Raw genomic sequence first — 19,362 nt, 5'->3', positions numbered from 1 at the left:
AATATTCATGGGCTACTTTGAAGTCATCGGGCGCAAGAAAGGGAGTTTCCATCCGCCATACTGATGAGCTGATTAGGAAGGCTGAACTTTCAAGACCAGCGCGTGACACCGCTGATGAAAGTCAAGCCACGCTCTCCATTTCTTTTAAAAAGAGACGAGCGTGTGTTTCACCCGCTCGTCAGCCGTCGTCGGGGCACGTTCACGTTTCAAATTTCCGAGTGATCGTTCCTTCGCTTAAGTGCCGAAACTTGTATATGTAACATTTTCACGACTGTGCGAACTTATTGATGCAATTACGAGAAACACATCCCGGTCGTGTCCGTTTATTTCATAAAATGCGTTTCAACAAAATCCCTCCCCCTGCCCCCGCCACAACCACACACACACACACACACAAATTGATCTATTAGGCACCTCAATTTAAATGCTCTTTCCTCTCATTTGGAGAGTTCCACTTTTCATCATGTTGTGCAAAGTCATTTTGGTGATACTAATCTCCCTTTAATCACAGTATCCAATAAGAAAAGAGCCATGCCGCGAACTGTCGATAGAGCGAGTAAATTGATTGCTTCCACTTTCCTGATGAGTTTATTTGCCGGTTTCTCTCGACTATCTCTTGGAGGACAAGTGCCGTATATTTCTGCGCAATCTGCTCAACTCGGGAGACATACTATAAATGCAAATGCAAGATTGCGATGGAACGCCAAAGAATTCCGACGTCAAGGCTTGCTCGTTGGAGAGGCAGCATTTTACTGCAGCGGAATTAAATTTACAGATGATCGTTAATTACAGGGACGAGTGAAAAACATTCAAATATAGTGGTGATTTTTTTTTTTTTTTTTAGGAATTTGTGTGGAAGGTCAGCTCTCTTTTAAATGTGACACTTGCGGGGGATGATGAGTGAACGATGTTTCGGGCCAATTTTCAGTCAGCTGCCTGACAGTTGGATCTCTGTTCCCACAGCTCACAGCATTTAATGAATTTTTCCCCATCTGTTCTTATGACCGCTTTAGGATTATTTTTCAGAATAAAATGCACACACATTTGGAGGCTGAGCTCATCTAGGATAATATATGATCGACATGAAAAACATAAAAATTGACAATTAGTGGGCAATGTGCTAAAGTCTCAAGACGGATATTTGTGGTACACCCGTATTAGTTTATCTTAAAATCACTTAAAAGATTGAAAAGGAACACAAAAATATGGCACAGTTAAGAATAAATATAATTACTATAAAATGAAAGTAATGGCTTTATATTCGGTCGTCGGCAACCAAATCATTAATTTTCTGATAAACTTCCATATTGGCAAATATAACGCTGCATTATTTTTGCATCCTCCAAATCTCACTCCTTTCCTGGAGGGCATCACTTTTGAAATACAGTTTTAAAGGACAGACGGAGGTTTACAAGAGTGTGAAAGCGGTATTAAATTCCTTCAAATCTGTTTTGGAGCTGGTCTAATTTCGCCACAAGAATCCCATCGATAAACCAACCGCTTGTCAGGTTTTTGCGAGACATCTTTTCCATTTCGGTATTATCTAAGTCTTTTCCTCAGTCTCAAGGTCCTTAGGTGTGTGTACATGTTGTCCTCTCGGGTCTGTTTTGTGGAAGTCTGCATTCTCAGGGAAAAGAGGAATGAATTCTGTGGGGGCTCAGAGAGTTTGATACATTTAAGGGGTTAGGAACCCAGACGGGCAATTTCTCCCACTGCCACAAAGCATGATTGGAGGAGTTTTTCCATTTTCTGACAGGCTTAAGGCAGCAGCATTCAAGAAGATGGTGGGGATAGATTTTATGTTCAATACTGTGAATCCCATTCCTTCTTCACTTCTTTTCTTGTTTCCCCATTTCCATACTAATGCCACAGTTTCTCTATTTGTCGATGCCTTCAATCAGCATCACTTCTACAGGAAAGCTCTCAACCCTTAATAGTCTTGGCTCTTTCGCCCTTTGAATTAAATATGTAATCTCCAGTTTTACTTAGCCCATCAGCATCAAACATGCATGTTGTTTTGACTCAGCACTTTCAACCGGCGCACTAATGAAGAAATGTGACTCGAATGTTACAGAACATTAAATATGATTCCAGCTTTTTTTTTCTCCTTCATCAAGTTTCACCTTTACATAACGATGTATAATTGTTGCTCTAAAGTGCATTATTTATTGAGCTTGTTAAAGCTCTTTTGTCCAAAACTCCCAGAGAAAAGGTTGTAAATTCTATGTAATGCAAAGGTTCCCAACCGCCGCCTCCGCAATAGCTAACTTCAAAATAAAGCTGAGAAAATTATACTTTATACTACATTGATGTTATTGCAACAGCCTTCGAATACTTTTATTTTGAAGTTAGCCCATGTGGTGGTTTAACGGCCACCTTGACTTCCGCTTTTGACGTAGTGCTTTATCACGGTGACATAGTTGCCACCAACATCGACACAACGCCATCCCCAAATCATATTCAGTCGCTAATTTAGGATGCTAACAAACCACTAGTTAATTACGCCATCATTGTATGACACAACACAAGTCTCCGGTGTTAGTGGCTGCTACTGGCTAGCTGTTAGCATTAGCAACAAATGCCCTCACAACCACTGGTTGCCAGTCCGCAACAGTTCCACGGCAGAAAAAAGGTCGGGGACCACTGGTTTATAGTTTATATCCACAACTAAATACCTTTCATTGGGGAAGAAAGAGTCCAAGCTCAGATGTAAAAAAGAAAAAAAAAATGCATTCATCAAACGACATGACTAAAAAAAAAATTACAGTTGGCGAGTTACATCCACACCACACATCTGCGGAATGAAAAAACACCCAAATATTTTTACTGAACCACAAAAACATGGCACGATTGTCAAAAAAGAAGCAGACCTGTCAAAAAAGAAGCAGACCGCTAACCGTTGCGACACAGTTGACCTAACTTTGTAGTTGTAAAAGTAGCCACGTTAACATTTAAGCCAAGTTCGGCCCCACTGCTCGGTTTCCGGTGCGCCTTTAGAAACTACGCAGCGAGGTGGATCTGCGTAGTCTTTAAAAGAAACAATTGACTTTTGGCATGTCATATGTTTACAGCGAACCCTTTTGTGGTTTAACAATTGTTTGTCGACGCTACCACAGTGACCACGCTCTTCTGACTCCAATCAATAGTCATTTTAATAAGCAGCACTAACACTTGACACTCAGCCTCTTCACAGATCCGGGTGAATACCCGTATCGATCCAAGTACTCTTACTTTAAATTCATTGCATTTTTTTCCAAAGGAAAAAAAAAAAAAAGACCATGACATTGACCGTGGTTAAAGCGTGACGGATGAGACCGAGAATGACTTTTCTTTTGTTGGTGTTAATTGGCCGCACGTACGCTCGTCAAATGTGCAAGACAACAATGAATATTTCTTTGGACTCAACGGTGCGTTGGCACCGCCTGTCAACACCAAAAGATAGATTACACACACACACACACACCAGCCGAGACTTTATTTTGGCCTGATCTTAAAAAGTCCTTTTAGTGCAGTATATTGAAATTCATAGATCAACTTTTTCGATTACTTTTGTGAGTTTCTGACAGCTAAAAAAAAATATGAAAACGTTCATTCACACAAAGCAATTTACTGTCTCTTTAAAAACGTGAACGGAATTTAAATGGAATTTGAATAAAAATAAGTTGCAACTTAATGTTTTAAGGTCTTGGGTATGAATTGGGAGCAAACGTGTCAAATTTGCTTTCTCACAGATGATCACAAATTAAATTTGAGAATAAAATAAATAAAAAAAAAAAAAAAAAAGAATGGCTTCCTTTGATAGCCTGTCCGACCACATCCGCTCCATCAGGTCTTTTCAAGTTGAAAGTAGGATTTATCTTTCCGCCCCGGATTTGTTCCCCAATTTTTGAAAGCAAGCCGCAGCTGTCGATGAATCCCACATCTTTGGTGTTCACTCTCACCTTACGCGTGGTGGGTGTGTCAGAAGTCTGGAAGAGAGAATACGCCGAGATGGGAAAAAAAAAAAAAAAAAAAGGACGCAAGCCTCGACGGGGGACAAGAGACTTCACTTGAATGGGAGAATCTTACCCATTGTGCACAACAACAGATTTGTCCACGAGAAGCCGAGACTTTGCCATGGAGCTAACGATTCCTTCCGTTAGTCAATTTTGGAAGGAGATAACGTCGGTAAGAAGGATGCCGTCTTCTGGTGCTGAGGCAGGACATAAAGACCGCTTTGATCCCGATGAGCTTTTTCGGGCGTCGGGGGCCTTGCCGAGATGAGTTTTCACGAGGCCTCGCCATCTCGAAGGCAATGCTTTTCAGGTGACACTAATTGCCGCTGCACCCATCAAGCTGTCATAAAGGGAGAAGGCTACGCCTGGCAGAGAGGTTGCGTTCTCGCAAACACCGCGTCACCATGGAAATAAAAAGAGAGTAAAGACGCCTGCTTGGAAATACAAAAAAGTAATCCGCCAGGCAAGAATTGAACGCTATGGAAAAGTGCACACTGCAGTAAATAAACTCAAATGTTCCGGCTGGAGAGGCAGCGAATTTTTTATTGGAAAGTAAGGAGCTCATCTCATGAATAAGATTGATGCAAGGTTGGCTTCTGTCTTACTGTTTTCACAAGAAGGTTGTTAACGCAACGTTTCACTCCCAAGCGCATGTCTGACCGATACTCCCTAAACCTGTTCGGGTTGGTCGAACCAACCTTGGACATTAAGCGTCGACGTAACTCATCGATGTTAGCGGATCTCATTTGCCTCGATAACTTCCCACACATGACAAATAGGATTCTTAAGAAATAAAAATTGAAAAAACTGGAGAATATCTTATTGGAGATGATGTCACAAGTGAATAAATATGTTTGCAAAAAAAAAAAATGTGAAATGAGTCCAAACAAGCAATTTATTGATGAATTCAGCCAGAGTGTCTGGCATATTGTCATCCGCACGTTCGCCCGGTTGGTAAAGACTCATTGTTTTCGACAGGCAGCAACACAGGAAATGGCCTTGGCTTATTTGTACGGAGGCGAGTGTTGGCTTGAGATAATGTTTTTCACATAGCGAGCACTGGAAGCAGCCTGCTTTTTTTTTTTTTTCTTTTTTTTTACCAATGAATTTATCAAGACGTCCACAAAACCGCACCTGGAGGCGGCTTCTTCACCCCGTGATGGAGAAATGAGCATGTAAAATGGAGGGCGATGAGGCAGGTACCCTCCGTGAAAGCTTCAGTGTATCGGTCAGTAGGTTTCATCATCGTAATGAGGTCTCCGCAGCTGGCGAGTGCAAAAACTGTTGATTTATCATCACCCCCCCCCCACACACCCGCTCCCGCCCCCTCCCAGCTGCAAGGTCATTTAATTTACATGTATAGCGGGATGAGTTTGATTACATACTCCTCCTTTCAGCCCCACGATGGCTCCTGTGAGTCACTGTAAATGTTTATGACGGAGCGGCAGCAGATGTTTCCGACAATAAATTATCGGTATGAGTCAGCCGTCTGTGAAAAAAGTTCATTCATAGAATGTTTACTGACAGATTACACGTCACGTGTTTCATTCGCGGTGAGAAGTTTTTGTGCCTTTTTTTTTTTTTTTTTTTTGAAGCGCACATGCATCTCAAGCGGCGATCATTTAACTAATGTATTGCAGACGGTTGCCGGACCACCTCGGCTCATTAAAGTAAAAGCCGCAATAGTGGACGGTCTAAACGATATAATATCTGGAAGAGCTTGTTGCAGTCAAAACAGCACAATTTATGCAAGTGTTCGCCGAGCATGCACAAAATGTCTTTGGTTGCCGAGCGTTGTCATAAATTAACAAAGAATTATTATGCATGAACATTATCATTAAGTGAGATTCTCAAGAAGCCGCGAAATGACTGCCAGAGCGCAACACATTCATTATAGCGGAAAAGTATACATTTGCGTTTATGGAAACGAGCTGTTCCCGAATACTAAATATGAGGCGAATGGTGGTAACTTGAGATTTATCTTTAAATCGTTATAAGACCACAAATTAAATACAGTTTGCCGCTTAAAATAAATTAAAATGCCATTAATCCGTTCCGGCCTCTCCCAAAAAATAAAAATAAATAAAAAAATTAAAAAGTCACACACACTAGTAGTACATTGGTGTTTGCCGTAAAAGGGGCGTGGCCATGTGATCCTAGAGTCAGTCGGACGGGCGTGTATTAGTGTCTCCGACATGCTCATTGCGAGTGTTTTCATTTTGTATTTGTGTGTTGGAGTGATTGCGCTGGAAAAGTTCACAAGCAACTGCTCCGATTCGGAAATTTTTTAACATTTTGACTTATAGCACAAAGCAAATGTGTTGTTTTTTTTCACCTCCACCCCTAGATATATGATGATTAAATGGTGGATTAGTTGAATTTTTACTGATTGTAATAAAACAATTAATTTTTTATCCAAACAATTTGGTTCCCCTTTTTTTTTTTTTTTGGAGCCCCACACCCGACCAACACTGTTGCACAGAAGCGTGGAAGAAAATGTGCAAGAGCACATGAATTCACACGCTCACACACCAGTGAGCCAGTAAAAGAATGGACAGGTGAGCAAGAGAGTTGTCCCTCCGGGCTTTTGGCTGCACTAGCGGTGAATTTAAGGCAGTGTGATGTCTCCCGACATGGCCAATGAGTCATAATTGAGGCAGGACAGCTGTTGCCGGCTGCACTGACAGGTCCCGGGGAAGGTGACAGATGACAGGGCCCTCGGGGGGGCTCAGTCCAAATGTTCTATGCTGGCTGCATCCCCCCCCCCGTGTCCTTCACAAGCTTCCACCAAGTGGTCACACATTCAGATCATGTTTGATTTTTTTTTTTTTTTTTTTTTAATCATCCCAGTGAGAGATGAAAAAACACCAAAATATAATGTAGAATAGAATATAAACTGGCAAAGAAGTCTTGGAATATTTAAATATATCAAGTTTATAGATGGTCCTCCACACTAAATAATTTTCTGGCAAATACAAATGACTTGAAGTGTTTGATTTAAGCCCCGCCCCCTCGACTCGTGTGTCACCGCGTACCAGACCTGGTCAAACTAACATTGAACCATCGTTAAATGATGTTGATGGCCATGACGGTCAAAGCATCAATTGTGAAAAGGTCGCCGAAATGATGATGGCAGCTGTGTCCCCCCCCCCCCGTCATTGATCGGATGCGTGGACAGTCGTGGCAAATTGATTATATTTGGGAGCAAAGCCAATTAATCTGATAATCTGCGCAAACAAGATATGTATGTGATGCGCAACCACAGCTGCATGGCTACTAGATGTATGTTTTTAGTGATTGTCGGTAGTCTATGAAGACATTCCATAAACAGCTTATTCAAAACCAACAAAAATTTAAAAATTATATAAAATAATTTTTACATTTTTGTTTGATTTGGGTGGCTTTCCATTTTTTTTTCCCATTTCAATGGGGTATCATTATTGATATTTTTTAAGCATCAGGATACACCTGAGATCACAACTTTTTTATTTATTTATTTTAAAAAGACTTCTTATGTCAATGGAATTTAAGTTTTTATATAAGATATGCGCTTTTGGAATGGAGAAAAGATCAGAGAAAATTGTCATTCATTGTTTAAAAAAAATAAGAAAAATATTATCTCATTAAATTAAATTGAATCAGAACAGAAATGTTTAATATATCAAACAGGACTATGCAGAAAGACCTTTTTTTTTAAATCATAATGTAATTATTAACAGGATTAAATAATAATGACATCAGTTGTCGCTATTCTATTCGGATTATTTCATTTCTTCACCCATTGCGAGTCTTTGAGAGTTAATGACTAATCAGATTGATAAGCAGCAACGCTAGTGGAATCGGAAGCCCCTACTTTTTTTTTCCAATTCCCGCCAAAATTAAAAAAAAAATACATGAAATGATACGACTCTAAAATGAATTGCTAATAAGCCACGGTGATTGTTTCTTTTGTCAACAACGGGAAAAAAAAAAAATCAGGTGCTTGTTTGAAGACTTGCCGCTGTGCAGAGCGGTGTCATGGTGGCCTGTGATAAAAATCAAATCAATCAGAGTGTCTGACCTCATGGATAATTCCAGAAGAAGTCACCTCCAAACTCAGTCCCTCCAAGAGTCCATTAGCTGGCCTGCGCTTATTGTCATCAGCTCCAATGATATTTTATCAACGTGACCACATTTATTTTGTCGATGTGCTCACACTGCCCACACCGTCTCACCTCTTTCAGACTGTCTCAATAACACTCTGGCGCAGTCATCACTTTGCAGCCGACAGATTTTCAAGTTATCATTTCAGTATCTCGAGGCCGGGCCGAGTTCCCACTTTTTTTTGGGGGGGGGGAATAAAATATGGTCACTCTATTTACGTTCCTGTTATAATGCATTTTTATTTTGGCGTAATTAGACAGATTGTTGGAGTGAAGTAAAGTGAAGAAAATCACCCTTATCATTTTGGGCGATTAAATGCTTTATGCTATGACCGTGAAAATGACTACAAACCTAAGAACCAAAAGTCGCAAGACTTAAAATCAAAAATATGTATATATATTGTCAGTGTGAATTGTACAAGACTGAGATTCCACAAAGCAAACGTTTTGTATGTGTAACCATGTTGTGCGGTTGATTTTAGGTTCTGAATGCAAGTATGTCAGAGGGGGAGCAAGTGACAGTGGAGGACACGGGTGGCCGAGAAGCCTTCCCTCTCGCCAATGAGTCAGTGTTAATACGAGGTCTTGTGCTACGCAGTCGGAGCAACCAGATCTCCATTCGTTTCCGTAGCGACCAACAGCACAACTCCGGAGTCCTTCAGCTCCATTACCAAGGTGAGACAATGAATTATGATCCAATGCGGCTTGGAGGAAATGTTGATTTGAACCAGGCTCTGTATGCCTCAAGGTTTTTGTTTCGTTTCTGAGCTCAAAAATGTTTTTTTGGGCTGGGAGTGAACAGAACTGCAGAACACATTGAGAAATAAATGAATTGCCGGTGAATAGTGATTTTATTTTTTAATTTTAAATTGTGTTCTTAAAATTCTACATTTACACTAAACTTTTAAGAATATGCTAGAATTTACAATGTATTTTTATGGGAAACTTGATTGAGTAAAATAATTAATTATATTATTATCCACTAAAATGTGTTTAGAATTAAAACACAATAAATATATCTAATTTATTATTTTTTTAATTTAATTTTAATTTAATTTCCCCAAAATGTTAGCAAGGGTTCAACATGCATTGGTTAAAGATTGACCAATTATTACAGAATTTTATTTATTTATTTAGCTATTTTTATTTTTTTTCATTTATTTATTTTTTTAGTTTTAGTTTTTTTTCTCCATCTATTTCCCATATGGCCAAAAGAAGACATTGTTGGATGAATATTAGTCATTCACATTTCAGAAAATGAATTCAACGTGACAATTAAGTCAAATTAAATCGCAATGTGGCTTGGAATGAGCATTTAAATGGGCTTAAATAAGAACTCGTGAGCAAGGAAAACCTGTTGGAATAAATCATTAGCATGCTCTGGCAGCATATATGATGGCTCATAAATTTGTCCTCAGCTTGCCAAGTGTGTGTGTGTGTGTGTGTGTATATGCGACATTGATCTTCCATGTCCACAACAATTTCTGTTTATCTTAGCAATCGCACAAAGTGGCCGCCAATTACATGCCCCATCGATTTGAGTTGATGGTGGAGCTGGCCAACAAAACATTCATTCCGCCACATTACGGCAACTCTTTCATCAGCCCGAAAATGAAAGGCATCGCACAATAAATCAGCCCGTCTTTGCTGGTTGCGGTCGGTTGCGGTGTGTGTGCAGACTTGACGGGAAACATTAACGGGTGTGTACAAAAAGTACAATACGTTACTTTCAGTTTATGTATCGTTCTCCAACACTTCTTCCAACAACATCACAGACTGACGATTACAGTTTTGCTGGCGGACTGGCAATGGCGGGTACCACTGACGAATGACGGAGCGGCAAAATTTAGTCGATTGCCCACTTTGCTAAATAAATTCCTGCTTCGTCAAATCTGACGCCGTCGTTGTTAATGCTCCCGCTGCAGCCTGTTTTTTTTTTTCCTCCTTATATGACCTCGAGGTTTCAATCAATCACGAGCCCAATCGCGGTTGACTTCACCTCTCCATCTCCATTACGTGTTATCATTGGCGCAGGTTGGAAGAAATAACGAGCCCGTTTTAACAAACGGGTGATCTGCTTTCAAATGAAGAGTGTTAAAATGAAAAGTCTGCCAAATAAATACGAGTTGTATTTTATGACATCACACCACTGCGTACTGTGGCGGAGACATGGAGTAAATCGCCATCTGAATAAAACTTTTTGAGCCTATTTCAACATATTCCTTATTTTTTAGTGAGCTGGCCGAATCGTGAGATGAGTTTATCGGTGCAATATCGTGTTGTGTCTAAATTAGGATCAGTCAACCTTGGCGGAGGTCAGCGCGCTCATGAGTGCAATCCTACTTCAAACTTAAATCAAATTTAGCCACATAAAAAAAAAAAAAAAAACGGAAAAATGGTGCTGAGCTGATTTTAAATGGGGAGGGTGCACGCACCGGAGACACGGCAGATATTTCAATTTGTGTTCGTCTCCCCGCCCAGCCTCAGCGACACCTTGTCCTTTATAATGGGCTGTGAGAAATGTGATTGGACAAGCATGGAATAAGCGGACGGATGGAGTTGTGGAGGCTTGCTCTCTGCTCGGAGTAATTAATATCTGCCGCAGCATCGGCACCGCCTGCGACTGATTGATGCTTCTAGAACATTACCGGAGTGATATTCTCCTGCTGAGGCTTCAGAGCGATTTTCCTGTAAAGGCTTCATTGATCAAATATTTTACATAAAAGAATAACTTTGTGGCATTTGGACAAGAAGAAATAGATTTCATGACCTTTATTGAGTTTGATCCTTCTGCTCTAGGTTATTAAAAATTAATATGCATTATGCCACCGAGCATTGAGAAGAAAATCGCAAATGTAATCAAAATCGCAATATCTGTCACCCCCCCCCAAAGAAATCGCAATAGTTTTTTTTTTTGTTTTTTTTTTAAAAATCGTTCAGGCCTTAGAGGACACCTAGCATGCCAGATTTGGCAGCGGACACCCTCATTTAAGGTTTGATCCACTCAGAACGCGTATCTGGCATGAAGGTGCATAAATGAGAAACGTGCGCCGATGAGCGGATGTGGCGCAGCGAGAAAAGAACACAACTGTGCGCCTTTTCCCACTTCTGCGCATGGGGGAATATGAAAAAGGAGAATAATTGATGGAACTCCAGTGTAAAAAGTTTTTTTTAAATTCATAGACCATAAAACATTCCATTGGCTTTGCTTTTCTTTGCGAGTGAAGAATACACGTAACTGACAAATGATGAGATCAGAGAAAATGGGTATCAAGCCAAACCCAAAAAATTCGAAATTGGACAGTTTAGGGTTAGGAAGTTCAAGAATTCAAAGGTTTTGTAGGATTTGCTCCAAAATGTAATGCATTGGATTGTCGACAGATATTCGTTATTTGGAGGCTTAGTAAAAAAAATAAATAAAAAAATAAAAAAAGTGAGAGTCCAAGAATTTTTAAATATTTTTTTTTAAATAGTTTGGCAAATAGTTGAGTAAACAATTATTGACTGGCTTCGGATTTAAAAACTGATAAATTCCATCATTTTTTTTGTGTACGTAAAATGTGGATGTTCTTTTGCTCCTCGTTCGTGAAATATAAAAAAATAAATAAAATGGGCATAACAAATGAAACAGATTTCATTTATTTTCGCCAGCTTTGATTAAAGATGGATATTTTTGCAGCCTTTTAACTTTATTTGCTCCAGTATTTAATAGTGAAATAATAAATGAAATAAAATAATTAAGCTGCTTCATGGCCGCTGCAAGAATTGATGATCCTTCGCTGTTGTTCTGCGTCGTGTTAAATACAGAAGCAGGTTTTTTTTTTTTTTTTATTTAGTTGTGTTATGTCGAATAATGCCACAAATTGTTGCAGAAATTATGTTTTCAGTTTGAAATAAATGAAACGTATTTAATGACAGTGTGAGGAGACCTTTCATCCTTTAATTTAAGAAAAAAAATCCATTGACACTTTTTCAAGACAAAGATTAATTGCGTTTTTGGGTGGAATGAAGGCTGACCTTTATTTGAGCGTGATCTCATTCAGTGGCATCCCCTTAAAACTTGAGAATTTAAGCCATACATCTGTTTTTCTCATGGCCTAACGGTTCCACCGGCTAATCTCTCAGGCAGCGCGTGCCGTGCAGCTATTATTTGTAATAGCTAAATAATCAGACTTTATGGACCGGCATCTAAGGGAATGGAAGCAGCGGCAAATTTAATACTTCTGGAATTGGCTGTACAAGTTTGGCCCACGGCTCTTCTGCCGCACGCTCAATAGGGATGTAAATGCTTCTAAGATAATAGCAATAACTAGGTTCATTGGAGCTAGTGATAAACGACGAATTGAATGGATGACCCAAGGGCGGTGCGCCTCATCCCCGTGGCTTGCCCATTTGCTGCCGCGCGGGTGGGGTGGGGGGGCGTGGGTGCTTGTCTTTTTATTAGTGGCGGGAAAGCAATGGCTTGTGTAAAGGAAAAACATAAGTCATTAAATTAAAACAAGGGATAGGAGCGGTTTTACAAGCAGTTTATGGCCATTAGGTACTTGCGGCTATTTTCCCTTGAGGTTAATTTCAAAGACGGGCATTTTTAGCGCAAAGTTATATGTCTCATAAAGTCAACTTTTTCATCTTCTAAATGAGTGTGTGAGAAGAAAACTGTCTTTTGTGCAGTTTCGCAATCATCATCGTCATGATGATAAAACGCAATGTGGACAACTAAAGCGATTCAGGGGGTTCCATATGGGCTGCCTATCAAGATTCGGCTTTCCTTGTGGATACATGTGAAGTTTAGAAAGGTGCATTTGTCAGAATCGAAATGTAAATACCACCACGGGATTAAAAATCCGTCATGAACACAATATTGTCAATTTGAAATCATGCTGGACAGAAAGTTAAAATTGATGTATATATTCGATTGACTTTATATCAAGTATGGGCCCACGTGCCACATGATGTTTTTGGTGATTGCCCAGTAGCGCTGATGAAAAATCTGAGCCCCAAGCCTCAAATTTAGATGCCCATCCCTGCTTTGTATACAAGTCATGCTAATAATCATAATTTATAAGTGACGTATTCATATTTTACATTTATTTTAATGTACTTGCCACAATGTTTTTGAAGGTTATTTACAATGGACTTTTGATCATTCGGAGTGGCAACTTAACTCATTCACTGCCATCCCTGGTAGAATGACGTCTTTATCCGTCAATGGGAGGGAGTGAGTTAATGACCACGAAGAAGTTAAAAGTTCCATTCCAGCATTTATGCAGATGTTATCTTTCAATATTGGCTTTTTTTGTCACCATCATATCAGCCATCACTGAAGCTTTGGAACAGCTCATTAAGCAGAAAGTTGCGGTGCAAAGTTGCAACTATTTCTGTAATTTTGCTTGCTACGCCATGGCTTTTATTGTGCTAAACCATTGTGGCTCTAATTATGTTTACTTGCTATGGCGCTCACACATTTCCGAGAGTTTAAAAGTTGTAGCGCTGTCATTAAAAGGCCTGCCCTAATGAGGTAGAACCGTGTGGTTATTAGACAGAAGAGAGCTTGTTTAATAGCTTCCATTAGACTTGGCTTCCATGAGAGATTCATTTATTTTTCAACAGGGACAACAATCCGGTCTTGGGACATTGATCTTAACCAGCTCGAGTCACAAACATATGCTTGACATTCATGTTAGAAGTATCACTTTATATTGATGTGCAATCAGGATTTACATTATGGTGTGCCATCCTCGTGACACGTGATTACGTGCCACCCGACAGCCAGCGGTCGATTGAATATAACTCAAAGCGTACTTTTCTTGCTTTTTAAAGGTATTTTTTAGATCTTAACTGTAACGAAGAAGAAATAAATATGCAGGTCTACAAATGAGCACTAAGCATGGAACGATACATATCTATACGGCCGCGTTCCAAATAAGGTACGTACTTGACCTCAAGTAATTGTTTAGGAAGTTATAAATACTCACAAAGACGAACGTGTGAGATTTGGAGTGAATACGCCTCATTTATGAGCTATTCTTATCCAACGACGACGATATCGTGAACTACGTCAAAGATCCTCTATTGACAACTGATGCGCTTACATCAGTGAAAGCAAAAACGATTCTCCAAAAGAAGTCTTGCACTATGAAATTGAGTAGAATAAACTTCTGAGCAAATATGAACTGTTTGACAATAGGAGATAAAATGTGTTGCAGCAGCGCGCCTTATTTAGTACGTTTTATGGCCCCAAATACGACAAGCTCCAAAATATGTTTTCTGTGTTCTCGCTTTCTTTAGCGTTTGTGTTGAGCTGTTCATTCCCCAAAGAGCCGACTGGTGGAGAAGTTTCCGTGACGCACCTGTATGCTGGGGGAGAAGCCTACTTCAACTGTTTCACGGGCTACAGATTGAAAGGTCTGAAAATGCTTACCTGCCGCAACGCCACCACACCGTACTGGAGCGGGAAGGAGCCGCACTGCATCGGTAAGACAAAAACGACGTTGGCTGGAAAATGCACAGCATATAGGATCATTTTCTGCATCGCCGATCTGGTTCGGGGTCACGGGGAGCTGGAGTCTATCCCAGCTGATTCGGGAAGAAAAGCGAACTTCACCCTTCACTGGTCGCAAGTTTGGCATCGTGCCTGCGACAAAGTCAGGCAAATGTATCACCGCGTGAAGTACGAGAATGAAAAAGTAAACTAAAAAAACTTTTTTTTAATAAAAACAATAACTCATACACGACTAATATGTTATTCCTATAAAGTCACATTTCATTTTCAACCACTAAATTGCTTTTGGTGAAATTCCTGCTTTTCTCTTAAGGGGACAAAAGATTCTGATTAACAAAAGGTGTCGGCTTGGTTTTTTTTTTCCTACCGGGTTGATTACTGTACAATGCCGGGCCAAATGAATGCGTTTTCGTACGATTAGCAGCACAGGCAGTTATTGTCTGGGGGCACTTAGCACCTGGCTGCCTTAATTGGAACCCGGTCGCACGACTTTCCCTGTCCTGCTGGTAAAATGCTCATCTACCAAATCCAGCTGCTCTGAACCGATACCGCCACTGCTCATGCCATTTTTTTAACAAATCCCTCTCACACACTCCTCCGCTATCTGCGAACCTTTTGATGTGGTCCAGTCTGCTGGAGGTCCAGGCAGTCTGTCTCTAAAACCTTCCAGTTTGTGTGATTACGGTGTCTCATTTGGTGCTTTCCCCACACACATGCAGCTTCCTGTGGCGGAATGATCAAAAATACCACCTATGGTCGTATTGTTTCCCCTGGATTTCCTGGCAACTACAGCAACAACCTGACATGCCACTGGGTCCTCGAGGCCCCCGAAAACCAACGGCTACACATTCATTTCGAGAAGGTGGCTCTGGCAGAGGACGATGACAGGTGGACAAAGCGCACACACACACACACACACACACACATGCGCGTGCACACACTGTGAAATCAAAAAATGAGTTGGTTCGTGCATGCTTAAAAAAACAGGGAACCCTCGATTTCAACATCGCCAGGCCATTTTGCTTAAATACAGTGAGCAATGTTGCAGGGACTGAGACATAAATTTTAAAATCTGTGCATAATTAAAGCCCCCACCAAAGATGTATCATTGAGCTCACACTGGCGTCACGGCACTATTTTTATTTTATTAGACAGTGTGCTGGCCTGACAAAATGAAGCTCCGCCCCAGCTTAGTTCTTGCCAGTAAAGTAGTTATTCTCAATTATTTTCTGTTACGCCCCCCCAAAGCAAGGAGAAAACGATTCGCCCCCCCCCCCATCAATTACTCTTAGCTGCAGCTATAAATAATAGCGTTTTCGTTGCGAAACAAACCTACACCGTCGAGTTAACACTCGCTGTGCAGAATGGGCGAGGTGAGCGCCACTGCCAACTACTGGAGTGGATGCGCAATTACACTTTGGTGTATGGTGGGGGAAAAAAAGGTTCACGCAGCGCCCCCCCCCCCCTTTGCAAATATATAACTGGATGCGAGCGAAGTGGAAAGCATCAATTGCTATCATCACACACGTGACCTTTCACCTCATTCTGAGGCGTTAGACGACAGTGATCACAGCTCCGCATCTTTTGTGCATCTTTTAAAACTCAAGGGTAACGTGCATCTATTTTCATCTTTAATTCCTTTTGCTTTTTTTAAATTTTATTTTAGACTGCTGATTAAGAACGGCAACAACATTGACTCGCCTCCGGTGTATGACTCCTACGAGGTGGAGTATTTGCCCATCGAGGGAGTGCTGAGCACAGGACGTTATCTGTTTGTTGAGTTTACCACCGACGGCACGCTGACCTCCACCGGTGCCGCCATCAGATACGAAGGCAAGCTTATTGTGACTTTTACGTGTTGCGTACTCTATTCACTTGTCACTTTGATTTATTTTATTTTTTCTCCTCCCACTTCTAGCATTTGCAAAGGGAACGTGTTACGAGCCTTTTGTGAAGTACGGCAATTTCAGCAGCAGTGACTCCACGTATAGCGTCGGGGCTGTTGTGGAGTTCTCGTGCGACCCCGGTTACACGCTGGAGCAAGGCTCTGTGGTCATCGAGTGCGTGGATGCCCAAAACGCTCAGTGGAATGAGACCGAACCAGCCTGTCGGGGTGAGCTATCTGATTGACTCATTCCGAGTCAATTAAATTTCATACAAATCGACCGGATGACCCAAAAGCTTTCATACTGGCACGATTTAAAATGAAAATCAAGGAGGAACAAACTGAAATTCTATTGGGGAATTACTTTTTGATAGAAGCGTATCTTAGTCATGTTAACTAAATTTGTCCGTGAGGAGATAGCAGGGGGTTTATTTGCCGCGACATTAAACCGCACCATAAGCCGTGCGTTCACGCAACACGCTAAGCTTATCGCAAGCCAGTATAGGCTGCAAGTTGATTTTTGCAATTCAGCAAAATTGAAAAGCTCTCCTGGAAAGCTCAGCCAGAGAAATAGAGAAAGAAATAATAATAATAATAATTTGCACCCCCCACCCTCCACTGGGTCACGGTCACCCTGTGGTTTACTGGTAGAATGTTTTTTTTCCCCTCCGTTTGACTTCACGTTAAGCTTTTCATAAAATATCTCATTAATATAAATGCATAATTACCTGCAAACATGGATTTTTCTGTCAAAGTTGTGCATGGAGGGTGAGTGAGAGGAGTAGTAACAATTTAAAGAGTATTTCGGGAAACAAAAAGGAATACAAGACACTGGGCCATAATAAATTGGTAAAAACTGCAAAACATGGATCAACGTAACGAAACAAACACGAGCAAAATAACGATGAAAACTGAAGCTGGCCAGGAGGCATGAACACGGGATGCTGACGACAACGAAGCGACACAAAGGGAAAGCCAACAGGGAACTAAATACAAACAAATTAAGGAGATAACGAGGAGCACCTGGACAGGACGCAAAGGCTTGGAGGGAGCTGATTGGTTCACACCAGGGCTTGGATAAACCATCACAGGTGGACACCTTAAACATGACATTTTCAGGTCATGTTGATTATTTACAGTCAGCCAATACCCTTCATAAATAATCTGCCTTTTTAATAAAAATAAAAAAAATTATTGTGGTTGCTTTGGAGTAAAACTCAACTCCCATAAATATACTCGGATGTCAAAAAGTATGAATCAATATAAATCGATTGCGTTTGCTACACACAATTATTTATTTATTTTATTTTTTTTAACATATCGCGCTAAACTTCTGTAGAAGTCAATCCTTTTCATGTTTTTAAAATTGACATGACACACAATTCGGTTGCTGACAATTTCCAACACTTTTTCTCTCTTTTTTTTTTTTTTGCAGCTGTTTGCAGCGGCGAGATGACCGACTCGGCCGGCGTGGTGCTGTCTCCTAATTGGCCCGAGGCCTACGACAAGGGGCAGGACTGCATCTGGGGCATCCACGTGGAAGAGGACAAGAGGATCATGCTCGATATTCAAGTGTAAGGCGTCGTTGCACTCAGGTGTATGAGCGCAAAGTCACGCGTCCAGGTCTCCGAGGTCACGCCGACCTCCAGACATGAAACACGACATCTCTCTCTCCACAAAAGCACATGCCAGGCTCTTCTTCCGCTTCACTTTCTCTCGCCCACACTCACACCGACACTATGACAGGCACATGGGAATGTGTTTCTGTAGTTGCAGTCGCTAATTAGATTTTTTTTTTTTCCCCCTCCTCATCCTCTACATTAAGCATTCTGCCTTGCTTCCAGCTCGTTCTCCGACCAGATTAGCCAGTAAGCCTTCCTGCTCTCACTTCCCTGGTGTGTCTCCGAGTTGGCTTTGAAATGAATATGCTCTGGCAGTGAACTACCCTGAGCCACTTATCCAGCCCTCCCAACTGGAACTCAAAACACATGCACACACATGTCAACATTAGACGTGCACATCAGCACACGCGCACGCACACGCTTTCGCCTTCACCTTTTACTCTTCGACCAACGTTCCCTCAAATACGCTTTCCGCTCATTGAGATATTACCAAACAGTGTTCAAAGACCACATCATAAAACATTCCTGCACTGCACAAGTAAAGAAAAAAAAAAGTGATTTTTCACCGGAATGATTCTCGTTTTTGTGAAGCCGTATAGAGAAAAAAAAAATGGTATAAGTGATGATGTTATTGCCTGAAGCACTTGCACACACGGGGGCACAGCGAGGTTAAATTTAAACCAGCGGGAATGCTGCCGCGGGCTGTAGAAAAATTGACTCGCAGACAATGCCCATCACAGGCTATTGTTGCTTATTGGGCATGCGAGTCATGTGCGCATTTAAGTCTTTATACGATTGTGCTGCACATTGTAGAGACGTCATCGATGCATTCCGGCATTGTACAATCAGGTACATATTCACCTTTGGCAATTAAAGCGTCTGGTTACAAATTAACGATTAAAAATAAATATCTTTGCAGCATTTTGCTAAGGCTTCTCAATGTTATTTTCAGCTTGCTGTATAATTCTGTGCACAAGTGAATCGGGGGCAGCTTGGCTCCGATGATAGAGCGGTGTGGCTCTCAACGCCGAGGTTGAGAGTCTCGCCCCCAATTCGTCCGTATCCCGTCGACGTATCCTTGAGCAAAATAATGAACCTCTAGATTTTATACCAGCCCAGATAAATGGAATGCACTTTTTGACGTCTATACCCGTCATTGGTAGTGAATGAGTTAAGTGAGTGGCTCCTTGTTGGCACTTATACCAGAGGCGTAAAA

General features: G+C 41.1%; 1 protein-coding gene and 1 long non-coding RNA gene across 5 annotated transcripts in view; one reads left to right on the top strand and one right to left on the bottom strand.

The window, feature by feature from the left end:
- The window catches only part of LOC148320311 (uncharacterized), a 46,082-nt gene extending 28,604 nt beyond the window's left edge, over window positions 1–17,478 (bottom strand). The window contains exons 1-3 of one of the 2 annotated variants that reach the window (XR_015839597.1): window positions 17,253–17,478; window positions 14,559–14,771; window positions 13,738–14,494 (exon numbers count right to left, since the gene is read on the bottom strand). This is a non-coding gene — a long non-coding RNA (uncharacterized LOC148320311). Of the gene's footprint in view, window positions 1–13,737; window positions 14,495–14,558; window positions 14,772–17,252 lie in introns of those variants that run through there. The other variant, XR_015839598.1, reaches the window with a different exon arrangement.
- LOC148320310 (seizure protein 6 homolog) overlaps window positions 1–19,362 on the top strand; it is a 70,092-nt gene that overhangs the window by 40,765 nt on the left and 9,965 nt on the right. For all 3 annotated transcript variants that reach the window (XR_015839596.1, XM_088279676.1, XM_088279675.1), the window contains exons 4-9: window positions 8,620–8,812; window positions 14,426–14,611; window positions 15,359–15,527; window positions 16,306–16,472; window positions 16,558–16,752; window positions 17,960–18,098. Coding sequence is in view for 2 of the 3 variants with exons in the window: in XM_088279676.1 (XP_088135802.1) it covers window positions 8,620–8,812; window positions 14,426–14,611; window positions 15,359–15,527; window positions 16,306–16,472; window positions 16,558–16,752; window positions 17,960–18,098 (1,049 nt within the window). In the remaining variant the exon portion in view is untranslated. The remainder of the gene's footprint in view (window positions 1–8,619; window positions 8,813–14,425; window positions 14,612–15,358; window positions 15,528–16,305; window positions 16,473–16,557; window positions 16,753–17,959; window positions 18,099–19,362) is intronic.

The sequence above is a fragment of the Idiotropiscis lumnitzeri genome, chromosome 17 (genome assembly GCF_059441095.1).
Source record: "Idiotropiscis lumnitzeri isolate Australia: NSW breed Sydney's pygmy pipehorse chromosome 17, RoL_Ilum_1.0, whole genome shotgun sequence".
In the NCBI taxonomy this organism is placed as follows: Eukaryota; Metazoa; Chordata; class Actinopteri; order Syngnathiformes; family Syngnathidae; genus Idiotropiscis; species Idiotropiscis lumnitzeri.
Note: the sequence above shows the minus strand (reverse complement) of the source record. Positions and strands in the feature narration are given on the sequence as shown.